The 27,643-nt window shown below is 45.5% G+C and overlaps 1 protein-coding gene across 1 annotated transcript in view; it reads left to right on the top strand.

The window, feature by feature from the left end:
* SLC17A8 (solute carrier family 17 member 8) overlaps nt 1-27,643 on the top strand; it is a 769,865-nt gene that overhangs the window by 156,276 nt on the left and 585,946 nt on the right. The window contains exon 2 of the mRNA XM_069629352.1: nt 13,367-13,619. Within this exon, the coding sequence (XP_069485453.1) occupies nt 13,367-13,619 (253 nt within the window). The remainder of the gene's footprint in view (nt 1-13,366; nt 13,620-27,643) is intronic.

The raw sequence follows: 27,643 nt of genomic DNA, 5'->3' as shown, positions 1-27,643 counted from the left end.
GAGTCCAGGGACTGAGAGAAATAAAGGCCTCTGGTACTAGGGCTCCTGGGGTTATGCTCAGGAGTTTCTCTTTCCCAGCGAACCTCATCTCTATCCGCCCCTGCTCCCTGTTGCAATGCAAGAGCCTGCGCCTTCAGTTCCTCAGTTAAGGCCTTACTAGACTCTATCAGTCTCTCCTGCATCGCTACCTGTTGTTGGAGTCTATCATTGTGCTGGCAGAGAGCCTCATTCTCTCACTGCATTTCCTGATTGGTCCTGGAGCACTAGGCCAGTCTTTGCTGCAGGAGGGTTACCTCCTGAGCTGTGTCCCTATTGGCCTGCTCCTGTCTTGCCAGAGCCTCCTCCACCCTCCTGGTGTGCACTAGCAAGTCCTGGTGTTCTTTTTGGAGGTCACCCAGTCCCTGGTGGGCCAGGTGATTTTCTTCCATTTTTCTCCTTAAGTGGCAGACTTCCTGGCCTAAGGTGTCCCTTTCCTGACCAAGAGCTTGAATTTGTGACGCCAGGTCGTCCCTTTGCCTTTGGAAGGCACCAGCTTTCTGGCGCTCCTGATCAAACTCTGCCTGGGTATCCAGGTCTTTCAGGATCAGTTTATTGCTCTCCTCTTTCTCTCTGTCTAGTTGGATTTGCAGGGTGGCTACCTGCTCTGTGCATGCCCTGTTGAAATTGATCTGTTGCTCCAGCTTTTTCTGGCTCTGCAGTAGGGAGTCCAAACTGTCTTGGCGTTCCTTCTGCAAAGCCAGAATTCTGGTATCCTGGTCTGTCTTTTCCTGTTGCAGTATATCCATGTCCTCTTTTATTTGAATGATATACTGCCTACTATCATTTTCTGACTCCTGGCTCCCCTGCAGCCTCCGCTCAGAAGAGACCAGGTCAGATTGGACCTTCTATAACGCCATCTGTCGCTTGTTCGCCAGATCTTGGCTTTCCGTACATTTATCCTGCATGTCTCCCATATATAGGTACAGGTATGCCGCTATCCTAACCATCTTGTCTTGTTCATCCTTAGCTTTATGAGCCATGTATAGTTCACTCAGGGCCACATGTAAGGGACCCGGATCTCTCCATATATCTGACCCTGTTTCCGTGACCTGTTGCGTGATGGCCTGCAACCAGACTATGCGGTCCTGTTGAGTCCACTCACCTCTCACAAATAACTTATGTAAGAATTGCTCTCTGGCTATTTTCATGTCTACTAAGGTCGTCATTCTGGAATTTGAGTTCCTTCCTGACTTACAGAAATTAGTATTTTATTTTTGCAAAACAGACCTTTTCCTTAGAGCGTTCCTTTGAGGAGTGCTTTACAGCGTAACACAGCGTGTGCTCCGACCGGATATGTGTATCTGGTCAGCTGGCACGCTGTATTAATCTGCACAAGTGATAGATCTAATCCAAACGTCCGGCATGAGCCCCCAATTTGTAAGAGGATTCAATTCAAAACTACAGCTAAGTCAATGCCTAGTCTGGGATACTGAATGGAAACCCTTATTAATATATCTTATGTCCAGTTCATGCGTTCTGGATGACTACCCCTATATAACACCCCTCTCTTGGAATCCCCCTGACCCCACTGAGCCAAGAAGTAGTTCTGTTTTGCAAGGTAAAAGGTTTATTTGATAATTTAAACAATAGATATATATATCACACTTTATAATAATTTAATAATTGAATATGACACTTAATATGAGCAGTAATCAATAATGGATAGTCTGGCACTGGCACACTTGTGAATAGGAACAGAAGAATAAGGTGGTAGAGAATGCTTTATATAAGTTCAGATGGATGCAATGTTGAATGAAAATGCAGTACAGAAAATACTCAATATGATTTCACCAAAACAATGTAATCACTTTTCTCTGGCAATCCACTCCCCCCCTTTATGCAATGCAAGGAAATGGAAGGAAAGCACACAGTTCTCAGAAATGCAATCAAATGTAATTCAGTTCACCCCAGCAAGCTTAGACTACAGAAGTTGGAATCACAGGCCCAAAATGATTTTATATGTGCTGGCAATGAAGTGAAAAATATGCTAAAATGCTTTTAATTCCCTATAGAAGTTCAGGGTGAGTGGTATCAAGTTAAGATCAAGCTAAGATTCTAAGCTTTCAGAGGAAAGTTACTGCACGTCTCTAAGACCAACGGTTACGGAGTTATGAACGATTTTGTGAAGGTCGTTTTTCAGATTTGAAATTTTTAAAGTTCAAAAAGACAAGTGACAGCTAGCAACTAGAAAATGACAGGTGACAGTTCTACTCAAGTTAAAATAGCTTGCATTAGATTATTTTAACTAAGAGATTGGTTCTGCACAGTCTGCTAGCTACTCACAATATATTTTTGAAATAAATGGGCCTCGCCACGGATCTGGTCAGGTTTTAGACTGGACTCTGGTCTGGTCTCTGCACTTCACAGTGATCTGGGTCAGCTCTGCTCTCTCTCTGGTTTTGGATACTGCTCTGCTTTCTCTGGGTCTTTCTGCACAGCTTTCTCTGGAGATTGATGGATTTGAAGTCTGGATCTCTGGATGTGGTATGGTCCGGCAGAGCGCGTTGCAGCAAATGGAATTGAATGTCCCTATCTGTCCTGACTGTCTGCTTTTATGTGTTTTGAAAATGGGTGTGTGTGCAGCATCACTAGGCTCTACCCCTCTCCACTTGTCATTGGCCACTTCCTCCTCTTCCCCTTGATTGGGGGAATGAAATGAAGTGTCATCATGATGAGGTCTGTTTATGATACAGAGAACCCACCCCTGTCAAATTACACACAATCTATATTTTGACCCAAAAGACATATTTGCACAGGTACACATTTGTTTAAAATTACATGCACCCATCACATATCACAGGAGGTATACCCTGTCCAAATCTGCTCTTCCTGAGAGCTTGCATTGAGAAATGGCAACATATTTCACTTTTTGGTCAGGTTACCAACATCAGATTCTTACTCAAATTTACCCAAATGTGTGCAAGGCATGCAGGCATTAATTGATGAAGTATCAGACTTTTCACATGCAGACATTTTAAGTAATACCCTCTTAACTGCTAGCTTGCCCCCAGATCATGCCACTGGTTCTAAAAACCTCTTAAAATGTGGGCAGAAAAATCACAAGAATTTTGGTACAATTTAAATAATTATGACAAGTCCGTACTATGAGTTATTCATCTTTTTCTAAAACCATATTCTGACTACAGGGGTGTGTCTTTTCAGGTCACATGGTACAGAAACCAGTCTTTCCACTTTCTTCAAGCTCAGCCTCTGTCTCCAGTTTCTCCCCCTCCCAGTTTCTGCCAAGAGGAAGCCATTTTTATTACCCCTGCAATAAACCATCTGCCTGGGCCCTGGAAGGCCCATTGTTCATGAGGAAGCCATTTTTACGGCCCCCATAATAAAACATTTGCCTGAGTCAGGACAGGGCTTTGTTCAATTTCCTGCAGAGCCCAGGTAATTCAATCAGAGAAGTGTCAGATCCCTTTTGGTGGGAGCAGCAAAAAGGCAGCTAGGCCTGGGAACACAGCAGTTGTGCAAGTCTCAACTCCTGTCGGGGGTAGCTGGTGGGCAGAATTCAGTTCCTTAAGTCAGGCCCCAGCTAATGTCACTTTTAGTTACCCAGTTTTCTGCATTCAAATAAACTACCAATTTTTACATATGCAGCTAGAATGCTGATTCTAAGTTTAAAACTATGACATTTAAACAATTGCAACCTATGTGACACTCAAAAGTAGGTCACTCATTTCTTTTAAACATTTAGATTTTTAGTGTCTTTCAGTCCAAATTTACTTAAACTGCTGAAATCCACAGCTCAGCCAGTCTTGTTATAAACCTTCAAGTCACTTCAGAATATAACTTTACATTGGATCCACCTCTCAGTAAGTCTTTCTTTGGCCTGCTTAGGGGTTCATTTATTCAGTTTTACACCAAAAAAGAAAAAAAAGTCTGGTGTTGTTTTAAAACGCCAGCTTTCTGATAGTGGTGAGTACTGGTAATGCACCCATTTTTGGGATTTAAGACAATGAATTCCCCACAATTCTAGGTTGCTTTTGGCAATCAGCATTGCCATTCCCAATGGTTTCAGGCTACTGTGTGGGTAGTCCAATGGTGGTTTTAGGCAGTGCTCTTCTGTGCCCATAACATCGGCAAAAAGAGTGGCAGCCTATTCTTCAGGCATTTCCCTGTACATTTTCTGGGAAGCTCTGGCCGTCATGATGTTTTCAATGCCAGTACTGCATAGTTTTTGAGGTAGGGCTCGGATGTATGGGTAAAAACATCCCACAGTACAGATACAGACCCCAGTGCAAGGGGTGGCCCGGAGGCACTGCGGAAGGGTGGCGGGTGAGCAGGTACCTGGGCCCGGAGGACAGAGGGTGGCCAGGTACACGGTGCCAAGAGAGAACAGATCAGCAGGGGAGAAGGGGAGCGAAGGAAGAAGAAAAGAGGAAGGTCTTGAGGTGCTTCCGGAACCGAAGATGGCTCTCAAGTTTTAGAGTGGCAGGGCAGCTGTTCCAGAGGGAGGCCCCAGCCGAAGACAGAGATCTACCCCTAGCTTGTTTCTTTGAAAAACGACTGACCCTGAGGGAGTTGGAGGTAGAGGAGCGAAGAGCTTGAGAGGGGAGGTATTTGCGGATGGATAACTGAAGGTATTTTGGACCTAGGCCCCAGAAAGCCTTGTGGACAATGCAGAGGGTTTTGAATTTAATCCTTGCATCCACTGGGAGCCAATGGAGAGATTTCAGAGCTGGAGAGATACTATCCCAGGGCTTGAGGCCAAGGACAAGTCTTGCAGTCCTGTTCTGGATTAGTTGCAGAGGGCGGAGAGTAGAGGCAGGTAGATTTAGAAAGAGGCTGTTACAATAGTCCAACCTAGAGAGAACCAGAGCTTGGGATACCATGATCTTCTGGGGGAAGGAGAGGAAAGGCAGAGTACCTCTGAGGAGGTTCAGTAGGAAGTTTGACATTTTAAAGACCTCAGAGATGCGGGCGGAGAAGGAAAGGGTGGAGTCAAAGATGCCCACAAGACTCTTACCTCGCAGGTGTGGGTAGGAGGAGGGCCAAAGGAGGCCGGCCAGAGAGTGAGGGGAAAGGATGGTGAAGGTGTGCCGATGAGGAGGATCTCTGTCTTGCTGGCATTCAGACAAAGATCATTGGTGGCACACCAACCTTGAATGGCAGTTAGGCAATCAGAGATGAGAGAGGGAGAGGAGGTGGCAGAGGGTAGCTGAAAAGAGTTGAGTGTCGTCAGCGTAGCAATGGAAATTTAAACAAAAAGTGGCAAAGCAGTGGGCGAGAGTTGCCAGGTATTGGTTGAAAAGCCAAGTCGAGAGGTTAGACCTCTAGGGAACACCACAGGTAGAGAGGATGATAGATGAAAGGAAGGATCCAAGTTGGACCTGGGAGGGTCGATATGAGAGGAAAGAGGTCAGCCAGGTCCGGGCCTGATCAGTAATACCCAGGTTTTCACGGAGACGGTTGAGCAGGATGGTATGGTTGACCGTGTCGAAGGCAGAAGAGAGATCGAGGAGGATGAGGACAGAGGGAATGTTAGAGTCAAGGTTGGAGAGCAGGTCTTCATGGATGTTCAGTAGAGTATTTTCCGTGCTCCATCAGCTTTGAAGCCAGACTGTTGGTCACGGAGGCAGCCAACATAATTGAAATGAAGGTTAAGCTGAGAGATGGCCAACTTTTCCAGGACTTTGCCCAGAAAGGGAGTTATGGAAATTGGGCGATAGTTAGCTGGGCAAGAAGGATCAGCTGTGGGTTTCTTCTTTGCATTTTTAATAAAGGTCCATACTACAGGTAAATAGCCATGCGCCTTCAACAAACTGCCATAATCATATACTAATTCCGAGGCATAGCGAGAATCGGTGTACATATTGACTTGCTTTCCCACCGATATGATACATGCACGAAAAAGTGCGAGCAATTCAGCTATTTGTAACCAATTTACCCATTCTGATTGTGAACTCCATAACACTTTGTGGGCTATAAAAACAGTGTAGACTGGCTTTAGTTCCCCTTTTCATTTCTCATACAGCATCCATCCACACAAAGCTCCTCATCTGTTTTTTGTAAGGCTGTTGCCTGCTAATCTGCTCTTGCCTTGGTGAGAGAACTCATGGTTACAATACAGTTGTGCTCCTCACCATTTTTGGGACATGAGATTTAATACTAGAAAACGTACAATGGTAATGCTTTCAACATTTTATGATATTTCTTCCTATTGAGCTAATTATGATGTTGACAAGTGTTGTGTTTGGGTTTTTAATCACTGGGAGGTCAGGATGTGTGGGGCTGCGAGAATGAGGGGCAATCGCTAACATTGTATTACCCGAACTTTGCATAGTCAGTGCAGCTGCTGCAACTGACTGAATGCAGGGCAGTAATATAGCCTCTACTGGGTCAGGTGGTTTACTATAATATGCGATTGGGCAATGTTTATCACAGTACTTTTCCCAGGCAATATAGGGTGAATGGCTACTTATAGTCTGGTAGCAAATGGCCCTGGGGGTTGGTAAAGCCATATCAGCATCATCTGCCCATTGGATGGATACCTGTGTGTTCAAATGGGTCATTTCTTGTAGTGGCTTTACTATATTTGCATAGTCCATCACCAACTAATGACAATATCCAGTGGCACCTAAAAAGGATCCTATTTTGCTAATTATTGATGGCTTTGGCAATTGCATTATGCCTTCTACTCTTGATTGTGTTATGCTCCACTCATCTACCGATATGTCATGACCCAATTAATGCACTTTTTCTTTACACAACTGCCCTTCTTGTTTAGATACATTATGCCCTATTTTGTCCAAGGCTGTTAATAACACCAGTGTGTCTCGTTTACATGCTTCATACATAGGGGATGCGACTAACACATTGTCAACATATTGTACTAGTGTAAGCTCCTGCTAGGAATTTAATATCATTCCACTCCTTCTTTAAAGCTTGGTTAAAAAGGGCCGTGCCTCTGTTTTCCCCTGTGGGAAGCAGGTCCATGTCATGTGCCTGCATAGGTATAAGAATGCAAAGAAATACTGGCTGTGCGAATGTATTGAAACTGAAAAGAAGTTTGCACACAGACAAAACCACTTTTAACCATGTGGCAGTATGCAGCATACATGACAATATAGTTACAGGGTTTGGAGCAACCTGGGATGATGGAAATGCTTGTGGGTTTACTGCTCATACATAGTGCACAAGCCTTTGTAAAATCCATTCAGGATTTTTAAAGGTAATAAATTGGATGTTACAAGGCCTAGTTGTTCGTATCAGTATTCACTGATCTAGTAATTAATGTAATACTATAGATCTCCCTGCTTCAGCCTGTGGTTTGATTGGATATTGAGGATTCCTCAGTAAAGAGTTTATGTTGGTCTATGTGGATGCATACTTGTCTACAGTTATGAATACAATCTACATCACTGGCGTGCTGAGACCACAACTCTTGGGGTTCTTAAGCAATCAGTTCATCTAAATCATTGCCTTCACTACATGATTGATAATAATTATTTTCTAGCTCATCTCACAGTATAGGAATTACTTCATTTTCATCTTCAATGGGAATATCTGAAGAAGCTCTACTTGGGGTACAATAAATATATCATCCCAGTTTTCATAGTAGGTCTCTCCCTAACCGATTCACTGGGTTTAGGGGGCTCAACAATGGAACAGTCACAATCAGTAAGTGGTTCAGTGACAGGATGAATTACTGTCTTCGAAATTCTGACCACTCGCTCAGTTTCAGGGACAATTTCCTTAAACTCCTTTGCTTTTCTTGCAGAGGGATTCCCTCCAATGTCGTTTAAACATTCAATTTATTTACCATTGATTTTACAATTAAGATGCAGTCCTTCCTGGTCTACTGGCTTGAAATTTGATGTCAGCTACCCCTTGTCAATCCTAATCATTATTCTGTTGCGCCTTTGAAACTGCTCTGGCAGTCATGTTTGGAAAACGAGTGGTGGAAAGAGCCACAGGCCTCCTCAAGTAGGTTGGAGCTGAGGCTGATTAGTACCATTCATAGCAATGACCCTCCTGTTTACAACAGTGACAGGCCGTGTTACTGATCATAAAACCATTTAAATGTCTTTGCTGGTCATGAGTACCACCTACACACCCACTGTCTCTTTCCAGGTTACCTACTTTGCCTCTTCTTAGTACCAGCCCACCAACACGCATATTCATGAACCCTGCCCTCCCTGTCCCAGCTTTGTTTTCTGTTGTTGTCAAATCTGTATCTGGAAGGCCATTAATGTGCCCTCATTAGACTCTTTCATTTGATTTGCAAGCAGAATTAACTCAGAAAGGCGCTTCGTTTGCCATCCAATTAACACCAGCTTGTTTTTCTGGCTACACCTTAGGCAGCAGCCCCTGTACACAGGCCTCTGCTATTTCTTCCTCTGCCATCTCACCTGACTTATTTATTCCTGAATGATAATGTAAAAAACAACCATTCAGTGATCCAGGAAAATCAGTTGGCGATTCATCTGTCTTCTGCTGGCAATTAGAAATGTTTCCCCAATCAGTCTAACAACTGCACACTGCAGTAATCACATGCTCTATGTCCCGCTACTCTCTTGAATCAAATGTTGGTGCACTTCAACATGCATAAACACTCTCATGAGCTGATCATGTTAGTTCAGGCTCGGGAGGATAGATCAGGGGCAACGTGCTCGCCTTGAAAACAAGGCAACACGGTGCTTAGAAACCTCTGGGTATTAAGCACGTTATAAATAACCAATTATATATCATAAGGTATTAGAGCACTGTATCACTGTATGTAACTCCTCTGTGAACTCAAGTTCCATGAGTCCATGATGTAATGTTACCAAGCTATCAGCTTCATCAGCACCCTTTCCTGTTAACTGTCTCAGTGGGACTTGGAGGTGTGTTATTTCTGCGCTATATGATATGATATGATAGTTTATTTATATAGCGCCTATACACAATGTGTTTCAAAGCTCTTCAAGGCAAGGGAGGGAACAAGGGAAAATACAATGACATTCTTACAGGCCATGAACAGTAAGGATGTCAAATTAACTATCGAACTCGGACTGACGACATTTCAGATAGTGCAAGAGCTACGACATAGATAAGGGAGAGGGAGAGTGGGAAGGAAATGGAAACAGACAGGCGACTACCATACTAGGCCTGACGACATTTTTGGTAGAGCCGGAGAAAAACAAAAGGTGAAGGAGAGGGGTGCAGAAAGGAAGGGGAGGAACAAAACAAGCGACTATCGTACTAGGCCTGCCAACGTTTCAGATAGTGCTGGAGGGGGGTGGGGACAGTAAGGGGATGGGGGAGAGACAGATGAGGTTGTTATCATACTAGGTGCAGGGACAATTCTGATAGAGTAAGTGCATAGAAGAAAGCAAGGGGAGGAGGGGAGGAGATAGGAAAAGGGAGAGGGGAGGAGAGAATGGAGAAGCAAGAGGGGAGAGCCAATACAACTGCAGAAGTCAGTAGCAACACCTAATGTTGCAAGCCAGGATACAAGATGAAGATGGGAACAGCATGATTCAGGGTCACCATGAGTACAAGATGCAAAGGAAGTCCAGCATGAGAGTTGAGAAAGGGTAACGCACCATGAATCAATGAAGTCCATAAAAGTAAAATCCAGCATAGGTCACAAGATAGTGATGGTGAAACCAGAATGTATCAGGACAGACTCCTGTGTGCGGGAAGGGGGGGGGCACAAGGGAACAACATAGGGGGAGCAGAGAGGGTGAGGATGACCTGTGGGGACAGAGGGTGTAAACACATGTCGTTGCATACTTACCTGCTGCCTGAGCAGGGGTTCGGGTCCTGGATCCTCCTCGTCCGAACAGGTCTAAACAGGAATTGCCCTTTTCTTTGACTGCCCTTCACTTTGGACGCCCGGGCGAGAGACGCCCTTGATCTAAGAGTTAAGAGCAGGAAGGAAGAGGCAGGGCTAAGAAGGTGGATGGTGCTTAGGCCAGGTGACATAGATCCACTTACACCTGCTCCCCAGCTGCAAAGGAAAAGAGTCTGGAGGGCTCTTTAAGTAGGGAAAAGAGCGGCAAGCAGGAAGGCACCAGGTGGGCGGGGCTTAGGCCAGGTGACCTAGAGCTACTCACACCTGCTCCCCAGCTGCAAAGGAAAATAGGCTGGAGGGCTCCTTAAGTAGGGAAAAGAGCGGTAAGCAGGAAGGCACCAGGTGGGCAGGGATAGGCCAGGTGACCTAGATCCACTTGTACCTGCTCCCCAGCTGCAAAGGAAAAGAGGCTGGAGGGGTCCCTAAGTAGGAAAAAGAGCGACAAGCAGGAAGGCACCAGCTGGGCGGGGCTTAGGCCAGGTGACCTAGATCCACTTACACCTGCTCTCCAGCTGCAAAGGAAAAGAGGCTGAAGGGCTCCTTAAGTAGGGAAAAGAGCGGCAAGCAGCAAGGCACCAGGTGGGCGGGGCTTAGACCAGGTGACCTAGATCCACTTACACCTGCTCCCCAGCTGCAAAGGAAAAGAGGCTGGAGGGCTTCTTAAGTAGGGAAAAGAGCGGCAAGCAGGAAGGCACCACGTAGGTGGGGCTTGCTAAGTGGTGAAAAAGAGCAGCAACCAGGAAGGCACCAGATGGGCGGGGTTTAGGCCAGGCGACCTAGATCCACTTACACCTGCTCCCCAGCTGCAAAGGAAAAGAGGCTGGAGGCCTCTTTAAGTAGGGAAAAGAGCAGCAAGCAGGAAGGCACCAGGTGGGTGGGCTTGCTAAGTGGTGAAAAAGAGCACCAACCAGGAAGGCACCAGGTGGGCGGGGCTTAGGCCAGGTGACCTAGATCCACTTACACCTGCTCCCCAGCTGCCACCAGTGTGATTATGGGAGGGAGTGATGATGGATTCGCTTCCTGTTGACCAGCCAGATCTTGGGGCTGGAATGCACTTTGGGAGTTGCACTTACATCTCCTGTATTGGTCACACCACTTGTGCTTGAGCTGCTTGCGTTGTACAATGCATCCTGAGAGTCTTTATGATATACTCTCCTGCTATCTCACCTGAATCCTCCCCATCTTAATGTCTGTCAGTTGTAAGTGTAACACAGCCATGGGGGCAGTCGAGTTGCATCCTTGCCCTTCCGTTATTCACTTCTTATGCTGTTACTCACCTCCTAATTAATGGCATAATTTCATATTTGTCTCTTCTAAGTTTCTTAATATTCTAAGTTTCTTAATATTGAGTGCCCTCATCTTTTCAACCCTGTGCAAACCAATTCAGAAAGACATCCCAATCTGCTAGTATAAATGTTGAGCCCATACTACAGAACAGAACAGTACCCGTGTGAAAAAGCATCATTATTTAGAACATTCCATTTTTGTTTAGATATCTAAATGTTTGCTGGTCAGTATCTTATAAACATGCAATATGCGGCCATACCTCTATCCAGTGGTACTGGCTCCTTTGATTGGTTTCTTCCCATATTTACTTTTTATATTCGAATATATCGTGCATCTACTGGCCTGCCTTTGTGTTCTTATGAAAGTATTTTGACTTCCACCCTGCGTGCCTTTTCTCCCCGCAGTTCCCACCTACTGGCTGGCATTTTTCATTTCCTCCATTATTCTCTGATCCCCCTCCATTGTGCTTTGCATTATCTATCTAGGTTTTCAGTCTAATGTGTCCTTTTTATTCGAACTGTTCCCCTTTTAACAATTACTTTTATGTATTGGCTCACACTTGCGCAGCCAGAGGGGAAACACCAACCTTCACAGGCAGCTCTCTTCTGAAACCACTTTAGAGGTTTCAATTGGGCTGCTTATCCATTTTGTGCACAAAGGGGTTCAAAAGAAAGTAGTCCATAACTTCCATTTCCAACCCAAATGGGCATGGTGAATCCGAGGCGTGACAGTACCAAAAGCAGAAAGCCACAATTCATCACCAAACATAATCCAATTAAACCAACAGGGAAACAGGCAGCAAAGGTAGAGGCAAGGTGTATTTCCACTCAACTGTACAGAAATGGGTTGTGACAACCAGCATAGCATCCTCGTCCCAGAGCACAGGAACCTCAGTGCTTTTATACAGTTTTACAAAATGAATAGCAAACAGAAAAATCCGTAACATACATTTAATCTGCTACATAAATAGTGGACGTTCCAACGGCTACATCCTGGTGTCATGGCTTTGCAGGACCATCCGATCTCGATTCAATACTGCTCGACCACCCATATGACATAGACCACTTCCTTTGGTACCAAAGCGGCACGTGGTCGTGATTCTGGTTCTCATGCGGCTAAACCCGCCTACTTGATCTCAAGCGGGGCGTGTAGGTAGGCGCATCTGTGCCTGGGACTGTCGCTTACTTAATCTGCGCACAGCCATATGGGCACTCATGTGCTTGCCAACCAATTGGTATTCATTCTGCACCACAATCCTTTAGCGTGGCTGTGGCTCCAACTTCATTGCCACAATGATGGCTGCTGTTCTGCACCATTTTAGGCTCTTGGTCGTCAACTGATCAAACGTAAAATGGTAACACTTCCACACAACACAGCCTTCATTGTAACATCTTGCCGATACGTAGGCACCTTAGAACGCAACCCAATCATGCTACGTACAAGCACAAAATACATATGCAAAGGTATTCTAACGCAAATGTAAATACGCTTACACTGTTACACCGTGACATCGATTTGGAAGCACCCAGGGACTCTGCAAAATAAACCCACTAGAAAGTCTACATCCATTACATGAAGCAGTGCCTGAGGTCTGGTCATCGGTATTCTAGGATAGGGATCTACAAGATGGGTCTCTCCAGATGTTCTACACAAATGTCTCCCATGATCTCTCACCATTGACTATGAAAGCTAGGTCTGTTGCTGTGTAAAACATACAGAGAGAAGCCAAATGTCCTGTTCTAGATGCTATGTTTCTGTACTACTCACAACATACATGACACCTGCGCTTTGCTACGTGGATGCCGAAACCTCTTCCAATATAATTACAATTTAAAGGGACCTTAAAAACATGTCAGCTTTCTCTTTGATCACTAAATTACCTATGCACGTCTTGCATTATGCTGGATTGTAGCACTGGGGATTTTCCACCCAGGTAAGCTAGTGTCATACACAAATCGAATGCAAATGAAAATACTTTTCTCCATTATGCCTAACCCACTGATTGTAATTCTTTAAATTGAAACTACTTCAAGTTTAACATGTAGTTATTAATTTTACTAAAACATTATAAGTTTGAGTAAAGGGGACTCGGTTACGCATCAGATGATTTCCCCATGAAATATGATGTTTGTATAACTGTGCAGCTCCTTACCTGCGAAAATTGCATTTAATATTTTTGTTCAAAAGCTGTTCTGTATAATGGGGTTATTTGCTATGTTTTTCATTGTAAATGCTCTGTATATGTTTCTACAGGAAAATTGACGGCGTCAATGTGGAAGAGGATCACATTGAATTAACGGAAGAAGGAAGGCCCGTGCAGGCCTCCACACCGAAGCCGCCGCTCTTCGACTGCTACTGCTGTGGGGTGCCGAAGCGTTACATCATCGCCATCATGAGTGGCCTGGGCTTTTGCATTTCTTTCGGAATCCGCTGTAATCTCGGTGTTGCAATCGTAGAAATGGTGAATAACAACACAGTATATGTAAATGGACAGCCAGAAATGCAGGTATGCTTTCTACAATACTGCCCTTGTGGTGTATGTATTCATTGCCATGCTTTACTATACAAAATTGTAAACTGTCGAATTAAATACTGCTGCTTGCTGATTGGCTGTAATGTAAGTGAATTTATAATTCGTTTTTTCATTTAACATTTTATAACAAGCATCCCTAAATCCGCCCAAAAACCTTTATTGCTACTTTGTAAACATTTTTCCACAGCCTTTGACATTGTGAATTGTGATCTATTTTGGAGAAAACTTGCTCAGTGGGGTAATCCATGTATTACACATAGTTATCATCACTGTCTACTCTAACACTTAGGTAAAGATCTGTATGGGAGGAAATCGGAAATGGAAAGGGTCTTAAAAAATGCTGTATTCCAAGCCCCTTAGACGTCAATTTGTATTTTTCTGATTTGCACTTTTTTTCTGGACAAGTCCAGGTCTTTGCGGCTGAAATTTAGCCCTTGAAAGATTACCGGTAGGTTTTCGACGTGCCACTGATACCTTCTTCCACAATTATTTGGATAATAATTTGGTAATTATCCATCAAAAAACGATAGTCACAGTAATGAACAATCGCACTATTTGATATAATTGGCAGACAGTGAACGACACATAAAAAATATAATGCTACTCTGAGTTATAGATTATTTGAAAGATAAATTGATGCTAACAGCAGATTATGGTTTGGGGTAAAGCCAGAGCGTAGTCTTGTGCCTTGTAACAATTCTTGGGAAGTGTAGGAGATCTTACTGTTGCGCCTAGTCTCGGGAGGATAGCTCAGGGGCAACGTGCTGGCCTTGGAAGCAAGATGACACGGACCACCACAGGTTCGATCCCCAGGTCTGTGCTTAGAAACCTCTGGGTATTAAGTGCGTTATCAATAACCTATCATATCATTATCATTATTTAGTATAAAAAGTAAGATTGAACCTATCAAATTGCATGGGGTGAGGTTCAGAGTAATCAGTAAACAGCTGGTGGGGAGTGTGTGGAAAGCATAGCCATCAATTGCATCAATTAATGATAAACTGGACCTAACATCTATCAAATCCATAATGATGGTGTCTAGATTGATGTCATTCTTTTCTCTCTTCTGTTAAATGCTGAAAGCTGCGACTGTTTAGGTTGCCAGAAGTCACATGACTGGTAATACTCAATTTGTTTTTGTTGCATTTTGCATAAGGGATCAGAGGCTTTAAAGGCATAAAATAATTTGTACAATTCTTATTTGTCGCTATTGTGATTCAAAATAAATTGTGAACAATACAAAATGCCAATTGAGCCTATGCAATGACAGAACATATGCTCAATGGCTGAGAACAAATGCCTATGCCTAGGAAGGAACTGGGCAGATATGACTCAGTGGCCTCTGGTGGTTCAATCATCAAACTCTTATATGAATGTAGGCTTGCCTTCATGGATTTAGCCATTTGGAGGGACAAGTTGTGATGTAATCACTACTGCACTGCAGAAGTACAGGGATGAGTGATGCCTAAAATGCCTACTAAGCCCCACACTACTACTAAAGCAGCAGTGATTACTGTCATGATATCCACTACAGGGTCTGCAGGGACAAGGTGACTTCTTTGTTCCACATTTCCACTCCATGAAAATTGTCTGGCACCTACCGGAAGTCCGTCACCGCTATAGAGCAGGATCCTGGATCCAGTGCACAGACAGCAGAGAGGCCTCGGTCCACAGTAGTGCCATGCCAAATGTGCCCCTGAGGTGGGTAGGGAGAAGTCGTTTCCAAGGAAACTCATCTTCATCCTATGGCAGAGGACTTTGGAATAGACTGTATTCCCAACAGAGTTCCAGGAGAATCCTTCTAGCTTTGAAGTCCAAAGATATAATCAAGAAAAGGTAGGATTTTCTCCCCTTATAAAGGTAAATTGCCACAGAGGATCGGTCCAAAACCTGTAGTCAGGGGTCCAATCCCAGGAACTGTAAACAGTGTCATTTGTCTTCTGGTATCAGCTGGTAAGATAGCTCAGCGGGTTGAGCGCTCGCTGCTGTGATCTATTTGTGATCTGCAGGTCACAGGTTTGAATCCTGGCAAGGCCAACTCAGCCTTTCATCCTTCTGAGGTCAATAAATGAGTACTTCGGTTGGGTGATATTGTATGTATATATGTTCTATGTAAAGCACTTAGGCATAAGAGCTATATAATTCAATATCATTAATATACCTAGAGTGCTTTGTATGCAGGAAGTGGGTAGGAGCAGAAAGCTTAGGGAGCCCTAGCAGAATTCAATCTCTGGGCCTAAACCTCTCATCTGGGCTAGCTCCACACTCTTCACATGTTTGCCTACTTCAAAAGGACTCAAGTAATCAAAACCCTTGTGTGAGAGTATCTTTGTTAAATCATGATAGGCTTTGAAGCACTGGTTCCAAAGAGACCTCCTGGGAAGGGTCCCTGTGCCCTAGAGTAATGTGTCACCATTTCTCAGGGGGTGACATGGGCAGCTTCCTGAGGCACGGTCCCACATTGCTGTAGTGGGGACATGTAGGGGGAGAGTGCAGAGTTTCAAAGGAGGATGCGATAAGAGGCCCGGGTGTGCAAGAGAATGAGAAGGAAGGAGAATAGTGCTAGGGAGGAATCGATCGAGAGGGCGCCATTGATGATGAGCAAGAGGAGATATGAGCGAGAAAGGGTAAGAAATAAAGAGGAAGGATGAAAGGGGTAGAGAGTGGGGGTGGGTGGGTTTTAGAGAGGGGCGGTTGGGTGGGGGTAGAGAGAATGGGGATAGGGTGGGGTGGGTGGCTGGGTCAGAGAGAGTTGGGGTAGTGGGCGTAGAGAGAGTGGGGTAGGGTGGGTGGGTATCGGTAGAGACAGTGGGAGTAGAAAGAGGAAGGATGAAAGGGGTAGAGAGTGGGGGTGGGTGGGTTTTAGAGAGGGGCGGTTGGGGGCGGTTGGGTGGGGGTAGAGAGAATGGAGGCAGGGTGGGTGAGTGCTGGTAGAAAGAGTGGAGGTAGGGAGGGTGGCGTAGAGAGAGAGTGGGGGTAGGGTGGGTGGGAGTAGAGAGAGTATGATATGATATGATATGGCATTTGTAACGCGCCTGTACACAAGTTTTTCAAGGCGCGAGTAGGGTTAGGGGGAGTGTTCAGAGTAGAGAGAGTGGAGGTAGGGTAGGGAGTGTGGGGGTAGAGAAAGTGGGTTGGAGGGTGTAGAGAGAGTGGGGGTAAGGTGGGTGGGTTAGAGAGCGAGGGTAGGTGAGTGGGTGGGGTAGAGAGAGTGGCGGTAGGGTGGGTGGGGTAGAGAGAGTGGTTGTAGGGTGGGTGGGGTAGTGATAGCAGTGGTAGGGAGGGTGGGTTGTTAATAGAGAGAGTGGGGGTAGGATGGGTGGGAGCAGAGAGAGTGGGAGAAGGATGGTGGGTGGTGGTAGATGGTGGGGCTAGGGTGGGTGGGGGTAGAGAGTGTGGGGTAGGGTGGGTGGGTTAGCGAGTGAGGTTAGGGTGGGTGGGGTAGAGAAAGCGGGAGTTGAATAGGTGGGGCTAGAGAGAGCGGGGTTGAGTGGGTGTTTGGGGGTGGAGAGATTAGGTTAGGGTGGGTGGATGGGTTAGAGAGTGGGGTTAGGGCAGGTGGTGGTGGAGAAAGCGAGTGTAGAATGGGTGGGTTGGGGTAAAGAGAGTGGTGGTAGTGTGGACAGTTGGGGGTATAGAGAGTAGAGTGGGGGTGGGTGGGTGATGGTAGTTGGTTGGGGCAAAAACATGAAGAACAAAGCAGCCTCAGGAGGACTTGACAAAAGTAGCCCAAACTAGCCCAAACAAAACCCAACCAGCACACATAATGGGGGTGAGGTAGGTGAGTGGGGGTAGAGAGATTGGGATTGGGTGGGTGGGGTTATAGAGAGTGGGGCTGGGGGGAAGAGAGAGTAGGCATTGGATGAGTGTGTTTCTTTAGAAAGGCAGCCTCAAGAGGACAAAATAACAGATCTTCTGTCAAAAGTATCCCAACAATAGCCCAATTGTCCATGCAAAAAAGCCCAAAAAAGCCCACTAGGAGATCACTGCGCAGCTGGGAAAAGGAAGGTTTGGCACCAGACTTGCTTCTTACAAAGCTGCTGCTGACTGGCGCCTAGAAACACTTGTGTTGGCGCCCAGAAACACTTGTGTACAGGAACGTTATAAATGCCATATCATATCATATATCATTGGAGCAAATATTGTTAGGGAACTTCTCATTCCATTTTAGTGATTTGGTTATTTCATGCCAAGGAAGTGCTGTTGCTATGCCAACCAGATATTTTCAGTTCAGAACCCATAATCCCTCTCTCTCTTCAGTAACTATGGTTTTGGCAATTTTGTCGCGCAAGTGCCAAAAAAAATCATCAAAACTAAATAATGGTTCACAGCTGACTCTAACGAAGACTGTCATACATCTACCTAATGTGGTAAGAAAATGCCATACCAATTATGATCCAGAAGATGGACTGAGAAACAATCCCAGATGTACAAAGCAATAATTTTTTATGTCAATGATCTCATTTTTTCACAAAGTCTAGAAGACACAGCTAATATTTTTAAAAAACTGTTGACAATGTGTGTCTTTGGGAAGTGCAGTCAAGCAGTCCTGAGCACTGTGTCATTCTTCTGTGTTTTTCTGGACATTGAAAATGACTTGCATGGGATTGGTGGCCCCTCCTCTAACTGCTGTGTCTTTAAGAACTGATGTAGTGGGCGTTGCCTGTTGCTCATTACTTTGCGAATGGCAGTCGAGCATTCTGGCTGCTCACTGTTGCTGCTCTTTTAAGTGAGGGTAAGTACATTTTTCCTTCTGTTTATCTTGTGCCAAGAGCTCACTCTCATCGCCCACTTAAGGATTTGCATGTTTTTCTGAGTATGCATCTAAGAATAAAGCTTATCAGCTTTGTAGCTCTGCATGTGAAAAAAACACAACTTAACATTGCTCCTGTCTATGCTCATCCAAAGGATTTGGAAGACAATATTTCAAAGGAATGGGATAAAATCACTGAATTTGATACCTAGCACTTAACCCACACTCCATCATCCCCTCTCTCTCTGCACTTGCACGTTCTGAATGCTCACAAGGTCTGCCTCTATCTTTCATTGTTATATTTGTTTTTCATTTCCTCCCTGTTGCCTTGTGGGCACTTTGACACACAATTTACTTGATGTATACGTGCCTTGCAAATGCACAATAAATAAATAAATAAAACAAATAATATGGAGCTACACGAGGGTGTACCATATTCGTATTGTCGCACACAAATAGCTCTATTTTACCACCTACTGATAATTCTCTGTTGAACATGTGCTATAGCTTGCGACGTGAATCAATTGTATTTCCACTGCCGAGTTCTCCCATTCTATGCATGGAAGCTCCTTGTAACATTATTGGCCTCGATCTTTCTAAATTCCCAGATTTGGGAAAAATTGCAGAGGAACTCTATGATTTTTTTAATGATCCTGACATTAATGGCAGGACCCACTCTTCCGACATATCTAAAGAGATGTGCTCTTTGCTCAGACCACTCAAAGGGTTGTTTACCCTTTGTACTACCATCTCAAAGGAGCAAAAGGTAGTACCATTGGTAAAATTATGAACACCATTTTAAACAACAGTGATCCTGACAGAAAGTATGAAGATCACTCTAATGAGCACAACTCTTTTTCCAGCAACAACGGCTAGTTATTGATGTAAGGTGTGCCACACTTAGAATCCATACAGGCTGAGCCCATTGCAGTTGATGCTGTGGAGTTGCATGTCGCGACACCTTCTTCTCAGCCTTGTACTGTTGTAGAAGCTAATGATGACCAGAATGGTTCCCCCCTCATGACATCCTGTGGCATCAGGAAAAGATATAGACGAAAGAACAATTAGAAGAAAAAATGAAAGAACCTGCTAAAACAGAACCCAAGGCAAATGGCAAACAGGGCCCTTGTAAAAAAAGCATAGGCTCACTAGAAATCACATCCCCACCTAAACTTTCATGCATCTCCACAGTTAATACCTATGACCTTATAGACATTACCCAAAAGCATCTTAAGAGAAAGCCCAATTGTCCTGGGAAAAAGCACCCTCCAGGCACGTTGGATACTTGGTTACATCAACCCAAAACACCTATTGCCAGGGCAGCCTCTATAGTTTCCCTTGACTCTGCTGGAGATCGGCCCCTTTCCATCTATTGGACCATAATGCTCACACTGTTAACCAAAGCGAAGAGGCAGGCAACATTGTTGGGAATCTCATGGGTGCTAAATCCAAAGCCAACATGGAATCTTTACATCACTCTTGAGACTGCTGGAAACATGTTGGTGTAGATTTGTGCCCAGAAAGATATGGTAATGGAGCAAGATCGAGTAAAATCACTGAATTATTCAAAACAGTTAACAGCCCATTTCTAAACAGAGAGCAGGTGCTGCAACCTATTCACTGCATTCCACAACTTTCTACTATTAGCATGAAAGACATTGATTTAGTGTTACTTCCAACCCTTAACAGCACAAGAAATTGGACACTGGTTAAATTGATCTCACCTGCTATTGTTGACTATCTCTTATCTCTTACTGTTTTCCCAACTCTTTCTAAAGATGGGGTTTGAAATTTCTTTTTTATCTCATTATAGCAATCAAATCGAAATTCTCGACAAGACAAGTATTAAGTAATATCAAAATTACCAAGATTGCATATGGAATGGTGATGTACCCACTTATTTAAATTTTGTTTCTTGGAACACCAGAGGCTTTCGCTCTTTTATGAATGTCATGATCTCTGCTTCCAAAAGGTCAGGGTTTTCCCAACTCCCTTGGAAGCAGATCCATAACCCAGGTTCCGAGTGCCAACCAGTCCCAATTGGGACCTTTTGGACCCAGTCCTGGCGCCAGTGGCACCAGGCTCATAAATATGCCCAGTCCCAGCGCTGGAAGCGCCGGGCTCATAATGCTTGGGTGGACTTACCTGCAGCAGACCATGCTGCTTACTTGCCTGCCAGTTGAGCCTCTGATCCTCTTCTGTTTGGAACTACTTTTCCTGTTGGGTGGGGCTGGAGCCACTCCCTAGATTCAGAACACTGGAACTCTTCTGGAAGGCAGGAACTCTTTTTTTACCAGGAACTCTTTTCTTACTTAGGCGTGGCTGTGGAAGGAGACACCTAAGCACTACAGGAGGCTATTTAAACCACACCCGGTGGATGAATCTTGCTTTGCGTTATTCTGCACCCTCTGCAGCAGAACGCTCATCGTGTCTTCTGCATCCGGTCCTGGGCCTAAGGAAAAAGGCTTACCATCCTGAATCCAGTCTTCAGCAACACCTATAAAGACAAGAAAGAACAGGTTAGCATTCCGGCATCTGAAAGGCAAAGGCTTACCTACTCTTCGTGCGCTCCGGAGGTCTTCACACTGCATTCCGGCATCTGAAAGACAAAAGCTTACCAACTCTTCGCACACTCCGGAGGCCGTCGGCGCTGCATCTCGCATCTGAAAGACAAAACAAGGTGCGTTTAAAGACATTGGGGAACTTTAATACTCACGTGCCATTACTCCTTTCCACATCTAACCCAGTGGGTATCCCGGCACCCTGCAGCCGCTCCGAACTTATACCTGCAAAACTTACGTGCTTCCAGGCGCTTCTATTCATCACACGGGCTCCATCTTCAACTCACTTCAGCCCGTCATCCGCCATCGCCGGAACCCTGCAAAACAAGAGACATCATTATTAAAGACTTTAAAGACATTTGAGTTACTCGAAACTTACCGTTCGTGCAGTAAACGACGGACAGCAGTCCTCTGAAGTCAAGAGGCCTGCGCTACCTATCCAGTGAAGAAACTGGCTACAGCACCCTGCCCCGAGGCAGATGGAGAGCTCGGCATTCACTTACCTAAGGTGAGAGCGTTAACCTGTGGGGGTCTACAGGAGAGGAGAAGAGGAAAGAGATAGGGACACCCCAATAACCCCAGTTCATTAACCCCGTATTTTCTATGTGCAGACATCTTACTCTGCACGTCAGGCATACAGGGCACAGAGGTCCAGCCCAAAGAGCCAATCGGGTGCTGCACATCACCTTTGAAGATACGGTAGTCGCCCAGTCAAGACCGGCGCCTCTGCGAGAATCAGGTGAGCGTTACAGAACGCAAAGCCTACCGCAAAACTCTCGCCCAGGCGCTATGGAAACCTCGGATACTGACCACCTAGCCCGGTTATTTGGGGAACTAAGGGCAGAAGTGCATGCAGCTCGTCAGGAAACGAACGCTCTAAGAAGGGAACTAATTATTTCCAAGGAGAGAACAGATGATCTTGCTAGACAATTGCTACAGTCACAAGCCGGACAGACCCCGCTACCCGCATCAGGGGCAAATCTTCCTTCAACATACTCTATGAATCCAGTGCAGATCAACCCACCTGGGAATGTACCTCTGGCTCCGCCCGAACGATTTTCTGGTGACCCAAAGAGGTTTGCGGTATTTATCAATCAGTGCCGGTTGCACTTCTTATGCCGGCCAGCAGCCTTTCCAACTGATCAAGCTAAAGTAGCTTTTGTACTTTCGTACCTTAGTGGCAATGCGGCAGACTGGTCGATCCCTCTAGTTAATCAAGATGATCCGGTTCTCCATGATTTTCAAGCCTTTCAGCTTAGTATGGAAAAACTGTTCGCAAAACATGCACAGGGGCAGGCCTTGGACAATGAGCTTCTTTCGTTGCGACAGGGTAATCAAGACCTTTTGGCTTATATTGCATCTTTCAATAGACTAATAGTGGAATCTCAATGGCCTGAGGACAAAAGGATTACGCTGTTTTATAGAGGTCTACGTGGAGAGCTCAAAGACGTTTTAGCCCAAGTAGTGAATCCCCCACAAGACTGTTCGGATTATATAGACTTGGTCGTTCAAATAGATCACAGACTGCAGAACAGGAAGGCCGATCGTTCCAAGTTTGATGCTCGAGTATTTTCCAAACCGCCAACTCCTTCCAAAGGAGTAGACTCCGGGGAACCCATGCAAATAGGGGGTCTGAAAGGTCCTCTAACACAAAGGGAGCGGGAAAGGAGAAAACAGTTGCAATTATGCCTATATTGCGGAAACTCAGGGCACTTTCTTCGAGACTGTCCGGTGAAACCTGCCAAGAAGGCAGTAGGAGCTGCAGTTACCACAGTTACAAACTCTGAGCAGGGAAACGACCTCGCCCGACAAGAATAGAGGTCCTCTTGCCGAGCGTGAAAACCAGTTCCGTGACCTCGCATTTCGTGATACCTATGGTCCTCATTAGCCCTGATAATCCGGGTCGATTACATGCAATTGAAGCTTACGTCGACAGCGGTGCCATCGGCAATTATGTGGATCATGAAATGGTTTTGAGGATGAATCTAACTCTTTGTCCCAAGGCTGTAAAGGACGTCATTACTACGGTGGATGGTACGGAGATAGCCTCCGGGCCAGTAACGCACACCACTCAAGAGGTGACGCTAGTAAGTCAAGATGGACACCATGAGAAGATCGTGTTCGATGTGATCAAGGCCCCTCAGTTCCAGATTATTCTAGGAATACCTTGGTTAGAGAAACACAATCCTCTGATCGATTGGCGAGCAAGAACGGTCCAGTTTCCAGAATGTGTCTCTACGTGTCACCCTCCACCTGGTGTTGCACTGGCAGCAATTTCTTCAGAGACTCCCCAGTTACCTCCCGAATACCTAGAATACCAAGATGTTTTCCGGAAGGAGCAGGCTAACTCTCTACCTCCTCATAGGTCTTATGACTGCCAGATAGACCTGATACCTGGATCTACTCCTCCTTGTAGTAGAATTTATGCCCTCACCGAGCCTGAGAACCTTCACCTTCGACAATACCTGGATCAATACCTGGCAAATGGGTTTATTCGTCCCTCCAAGTCCCCTGCCTCTTCAGCTTTGTTCTTCGTTCCAAAAAAGGAAGGAGACCTTAGAACTTGTATCGATTATCGCTCCCTGAACCAGATCACCGTTAAGAATAGATATCCATTACCTTTGATCCCTGAACTCCTGGACCAAGTCAGAAAAGCATGCATATATACAAAGCTGGATCTTAGAGGAGCTTACCACTTGGTACGAGTAAAAGAGGGCGATGAATGGAAGACGGCCTTCCGCACCAAGTATGGGCTATTTGAATATCAGGTCATGCCCTTCGGACTTTGCAATGCCCCGGCCGCCTTTCAATATTTTATGAACGATGTCCTCAGAGAGCTCATAGATGTGTGTGTTGTTGTTTACATCGACGACATTCTCGTTTATTCTTCATCGGAATCTGAACATCGGAAACACGTGAAAATGGTCCTCGAAAGATTGCGTCAACACAAACTTTTCGCTAACTTGGAAAAATGTGTTTCCAACGTGACTGAAGTTGAATTCTTGGGATTCATATTATCACCTGGCGGAGTGTGTATGGATTCAAAGAAGGTCGATGCAGTTCTCAAATGGCCATCACCATCCTCCGTAAAAGGTGTGCAAAGCATGTTAGGCTTCGCTAACTTTTACCGCAGGTTTATCCCCGAGTTCTCTCGAATAGTCCAGCCCATCACTGCCTTGTTAAAGAAAAACAAACATTTTGAATGGTCTACCGAGGCGGAACAAGCTTTCCAGGATTTGAAGACTAAATTTATCTCTGCACCAATCTTAAAACACCCTCGCCCAGAACTCCCCTATATCGTGGAAACTGATGCTTCAAGCCTTGCCATGGGGGCAGTTCTATCACAAAAGGACCCGGTAACCAATCAGTTGCATCCCGTGGCATTTTGGTCCCGCAAATTCTCGCCTCCTGAAGTCAATTACACGATTACTGACAAGGAACTTCTGGCTATCAAGTCTGCCTTTAAGGCTTGGCGGCATTATCTGCTGGGGGCCCGACACACCGTTACTGTGATTACGGATCACCGAAACCTGCAATATTTGAAAACCGCAAAAGCCCAATCCTCTAGACAACTCCGTTGGGCATTATTCTTTGCCGAGTTTGACTTCATAATTACCTATCGACCTGGTACCAAGAACGGTAAAGCCGATGCCCTTTCTCGGATGGGAGTGGAAGAACACTTGATCAACCCTAAACCTGTACCAATCATTCCCGAACAAAGAATTCTGGGTGTAATCACCACAGAATCCATAGAGGAAGTTAAGGATAAAGCCAGGCAACTTGTAACTCCAGCAGACATACAGAATTGGCATCTGCAGGGAAAGGACTTTGCAGTAAAGGACAACTTATTGTATTTCCAAGAACGATTATACCTACCCAGCACAGATTTACAGAAAAAAGTAATCTCTTGTTATCACGACTCTTTAATGGAAGGTCATCCCGGTATAGCCAAGACCTCAGAAAAGATCAAGCGCTACTTCTGGTGGCCGTCTTGGAAAAAAGATATCAGAGACTTTATAATGTCCTGTGGAGTATGCGCCCAAAACAAGAGTCAAAAGGAAAGACCAGCAGGCCTCTTACGCCCTATTGACATCCCACCTCGCCCTTGGCATACGCTTTCTATGGACTTCATTACCGATCTACCTCCATGCTCCGGATACAATACGATTCTAGTAATCGTGGACTTATTCTCCAAGATGGCGCATTTCATTCCGCTCAAAGGCTTGCCAACAGCAGCAACTCTGGCCCAAGAATTTCTCGAAAACATCGTCCGACTGCACGGTTTTCCTTCGGTTCTAATTTCGGATCGAGGTAGTCAATTTATTTCTCATTTTTGGCGAAGTTGCTGTCGGTCGGCTCAAATTGATGTGAGACTATCGACCAGTCACCACCCTCAGACCGACGGACAAACCGAGAGGACCAATCAAACTCTGGAACAGTATTTACGCTGCATGCTGGAACAAACTGAAAAAACTTGGAAAGATATCCTTTGGATAGCCGAGTATGCCTACAATAACTCTGTCCATTCGGGAACTGGGAAAACCCCGTTTTTTCTTTTGTACGGCAGTCACCCTCGAACCTCGGAGTTGGATCCCCTCCAAGATCTTGAAACACCAGCAGTAGACTACCTGCATTCTACAATCACCCAAGCCTTTAAGGAAGCTGTTTCTCACCTTCAAAGGGCTAAAGAACAATACAAGAAAGGAGCAGATCAACATCGGAAGGAAGCCCCTCACTATCAAGTAGGGGATCAAGTCTGGTTATCCACCAGATATCTATCTCTAAAAGGGCCACGCACATTCAACCCAAGATACCTTGGTCCCTATTCCATCACTACCATAGTAAACCCAGTAGCGGTCAAGTTGGACTTGCCCCCGCACATGAAGATACATCCGGTCTTCCACGTCTCTCTATTAAAACCCGTGCAACCTCAAACCCGACTAACCAAATCTCCAAAACCTATCCTAGTTGATGGAGAACTCGAGTTTGAAGTCAAAAGCATTCTGGACTCCAAGATCTCCAAATCTAAACTATTCTACCTAATTGACTGGAAAGGCTACGGCCCCCAAGAGAGATCCTGGGAACCTGCTGAATATGTCCACGCTCCTCGCCTAATCAAAAGATTTCACCAAACATTTCCTGACAAGCCAAAACCCCCGGAGAAGCCCGGTTTGGGAGGGGCCTTGAGGGGGGGTACTGTCATGATCTCTGCTTCCAAAAGGTCAGGGTTTTCCCAACTCCCTTGGAAGCAGATCCATAACCCAGGTTCCGAGTGCCAACCAGTCCCAATTGGGACCTTTTGGACCCAGTCCTGGCGCCAGTGGCACCAGGCTCATAAATATGCCCAGTCCCAGCGCTGGAAGCGCCGGGCTCATAATGCTTGGGTGGACTTACCTGCAGCAGACCATGCTGCTTACTTGCCTGCCAGTTGAGCCTCTGATCCTCTTCTGTTTGGAACTACTTTTCCTGTTGGGTGGGGCTGGAGCCACTCCCTAGATTCAGAACACTGGAACTCTTCTGGAAGGCAGGAACTCTTTTTTTACCAGGAACTCTTTTCTTACTTAGGCGTGGCTGTGGAAGGAGACACCTAAGCACTACAGGAGGCTATTTAAACCACACCCGGTGGATGAATCTTGCTTTGCGTTATTCTGCACCCTCTGCAGCAGAACGCTCATCGTGTCTTCTGCATCCGGTCCTGGGCCTAAGGAAAAAGGCTTACCATCCTGAATCCAGTCTTCAGCAACACCTATAAAGACAAGAAAGAACAGGTTAGCATTCCGGCATCTGAAAGGCAAAGGCTTACCTACTCTTCGTGCGCTCCGGAGGTCTTCACACTGCATTCCGGCATCTGAAAGACAAAAGCTTACCAACTCTTCGCACGCTCCGGAGGCCGTCGGCGCTGCATCTCGCATCTGAAAGACAAAACAAGGTGCGTTTAAAGACATTGGGGAACTTTAATACTCACGTGCCATTACTCCTTTCCACATCTAACCCAGTGGGTATCCCGGCACCCTGCAGCCGCTCCGAAACTTATACCTGCAAAACTTACGTGCTTCCAGGCGCTTCTATTCATCACACGGGCTCCATCTTCAACTCACTTCAGCCCGTCATCCGCCATCGCCGGAACCCTGCAAAACAAGAGACATCATTATTAAAGACTTTAAAGACATTTGAGTTACTCGAAACTTACAGTTCGTGCAGTAAACGACGGACAGCAGTCCTCTGAAGTCAAGAGGCCTGCGCTACCTATCCAGTGAAGAAACTGGCTACAGCACCCTGCCCCGAGGCAGATGGAGAGCTCGGCATTCACTTACCTAAGGTGAGAGCGTTAACCTGTGGGGGTCTACAGGAGAGGAGAAGAGGAAAGAGATAGGGACACCCCAATAACCCCAGTTCATTAACCCCGTATTTTCTATCTGCAGACATCTTACTCTGCACGTCAGGCATACAGGGCACAGAGGTCCAGCCCAAAGAGCCAATCGGGTGCTGCACATCACCTTTGAAGATACGGTAGTCGCCCAGTCAAGACCGCCGCCTCTGCGAGAATCAGGTGAGCGTTACAATGAATAACCTCTTAGGATATAGTATCCTTATTAATAGCAATGTGTTTGCATTATAAGAAACATGGTTATGTCATAAATTACAGTTGGATGGATAAAACACAATCTGTAGACATGAGGTGT

Source organism: Ambystoma mexicanum, chromosome 12 (assembly GCF_040938575.1).
Source record: "Ambystoma mexicanum isolate Mex_15411 chromosome 12, UKY_AmexF1_1, whole genome shotgun sequence".
NCBI classification, from domain to species: Eukaryota; Metazoa; Chordata; class Amphibia; order Caudata; family Ambystomatidae; genus Ambystoma; species Ambystoma mexicanum.
This window is presented reverse-complemented; position numbering and strand designations above follow the sequence as displayed.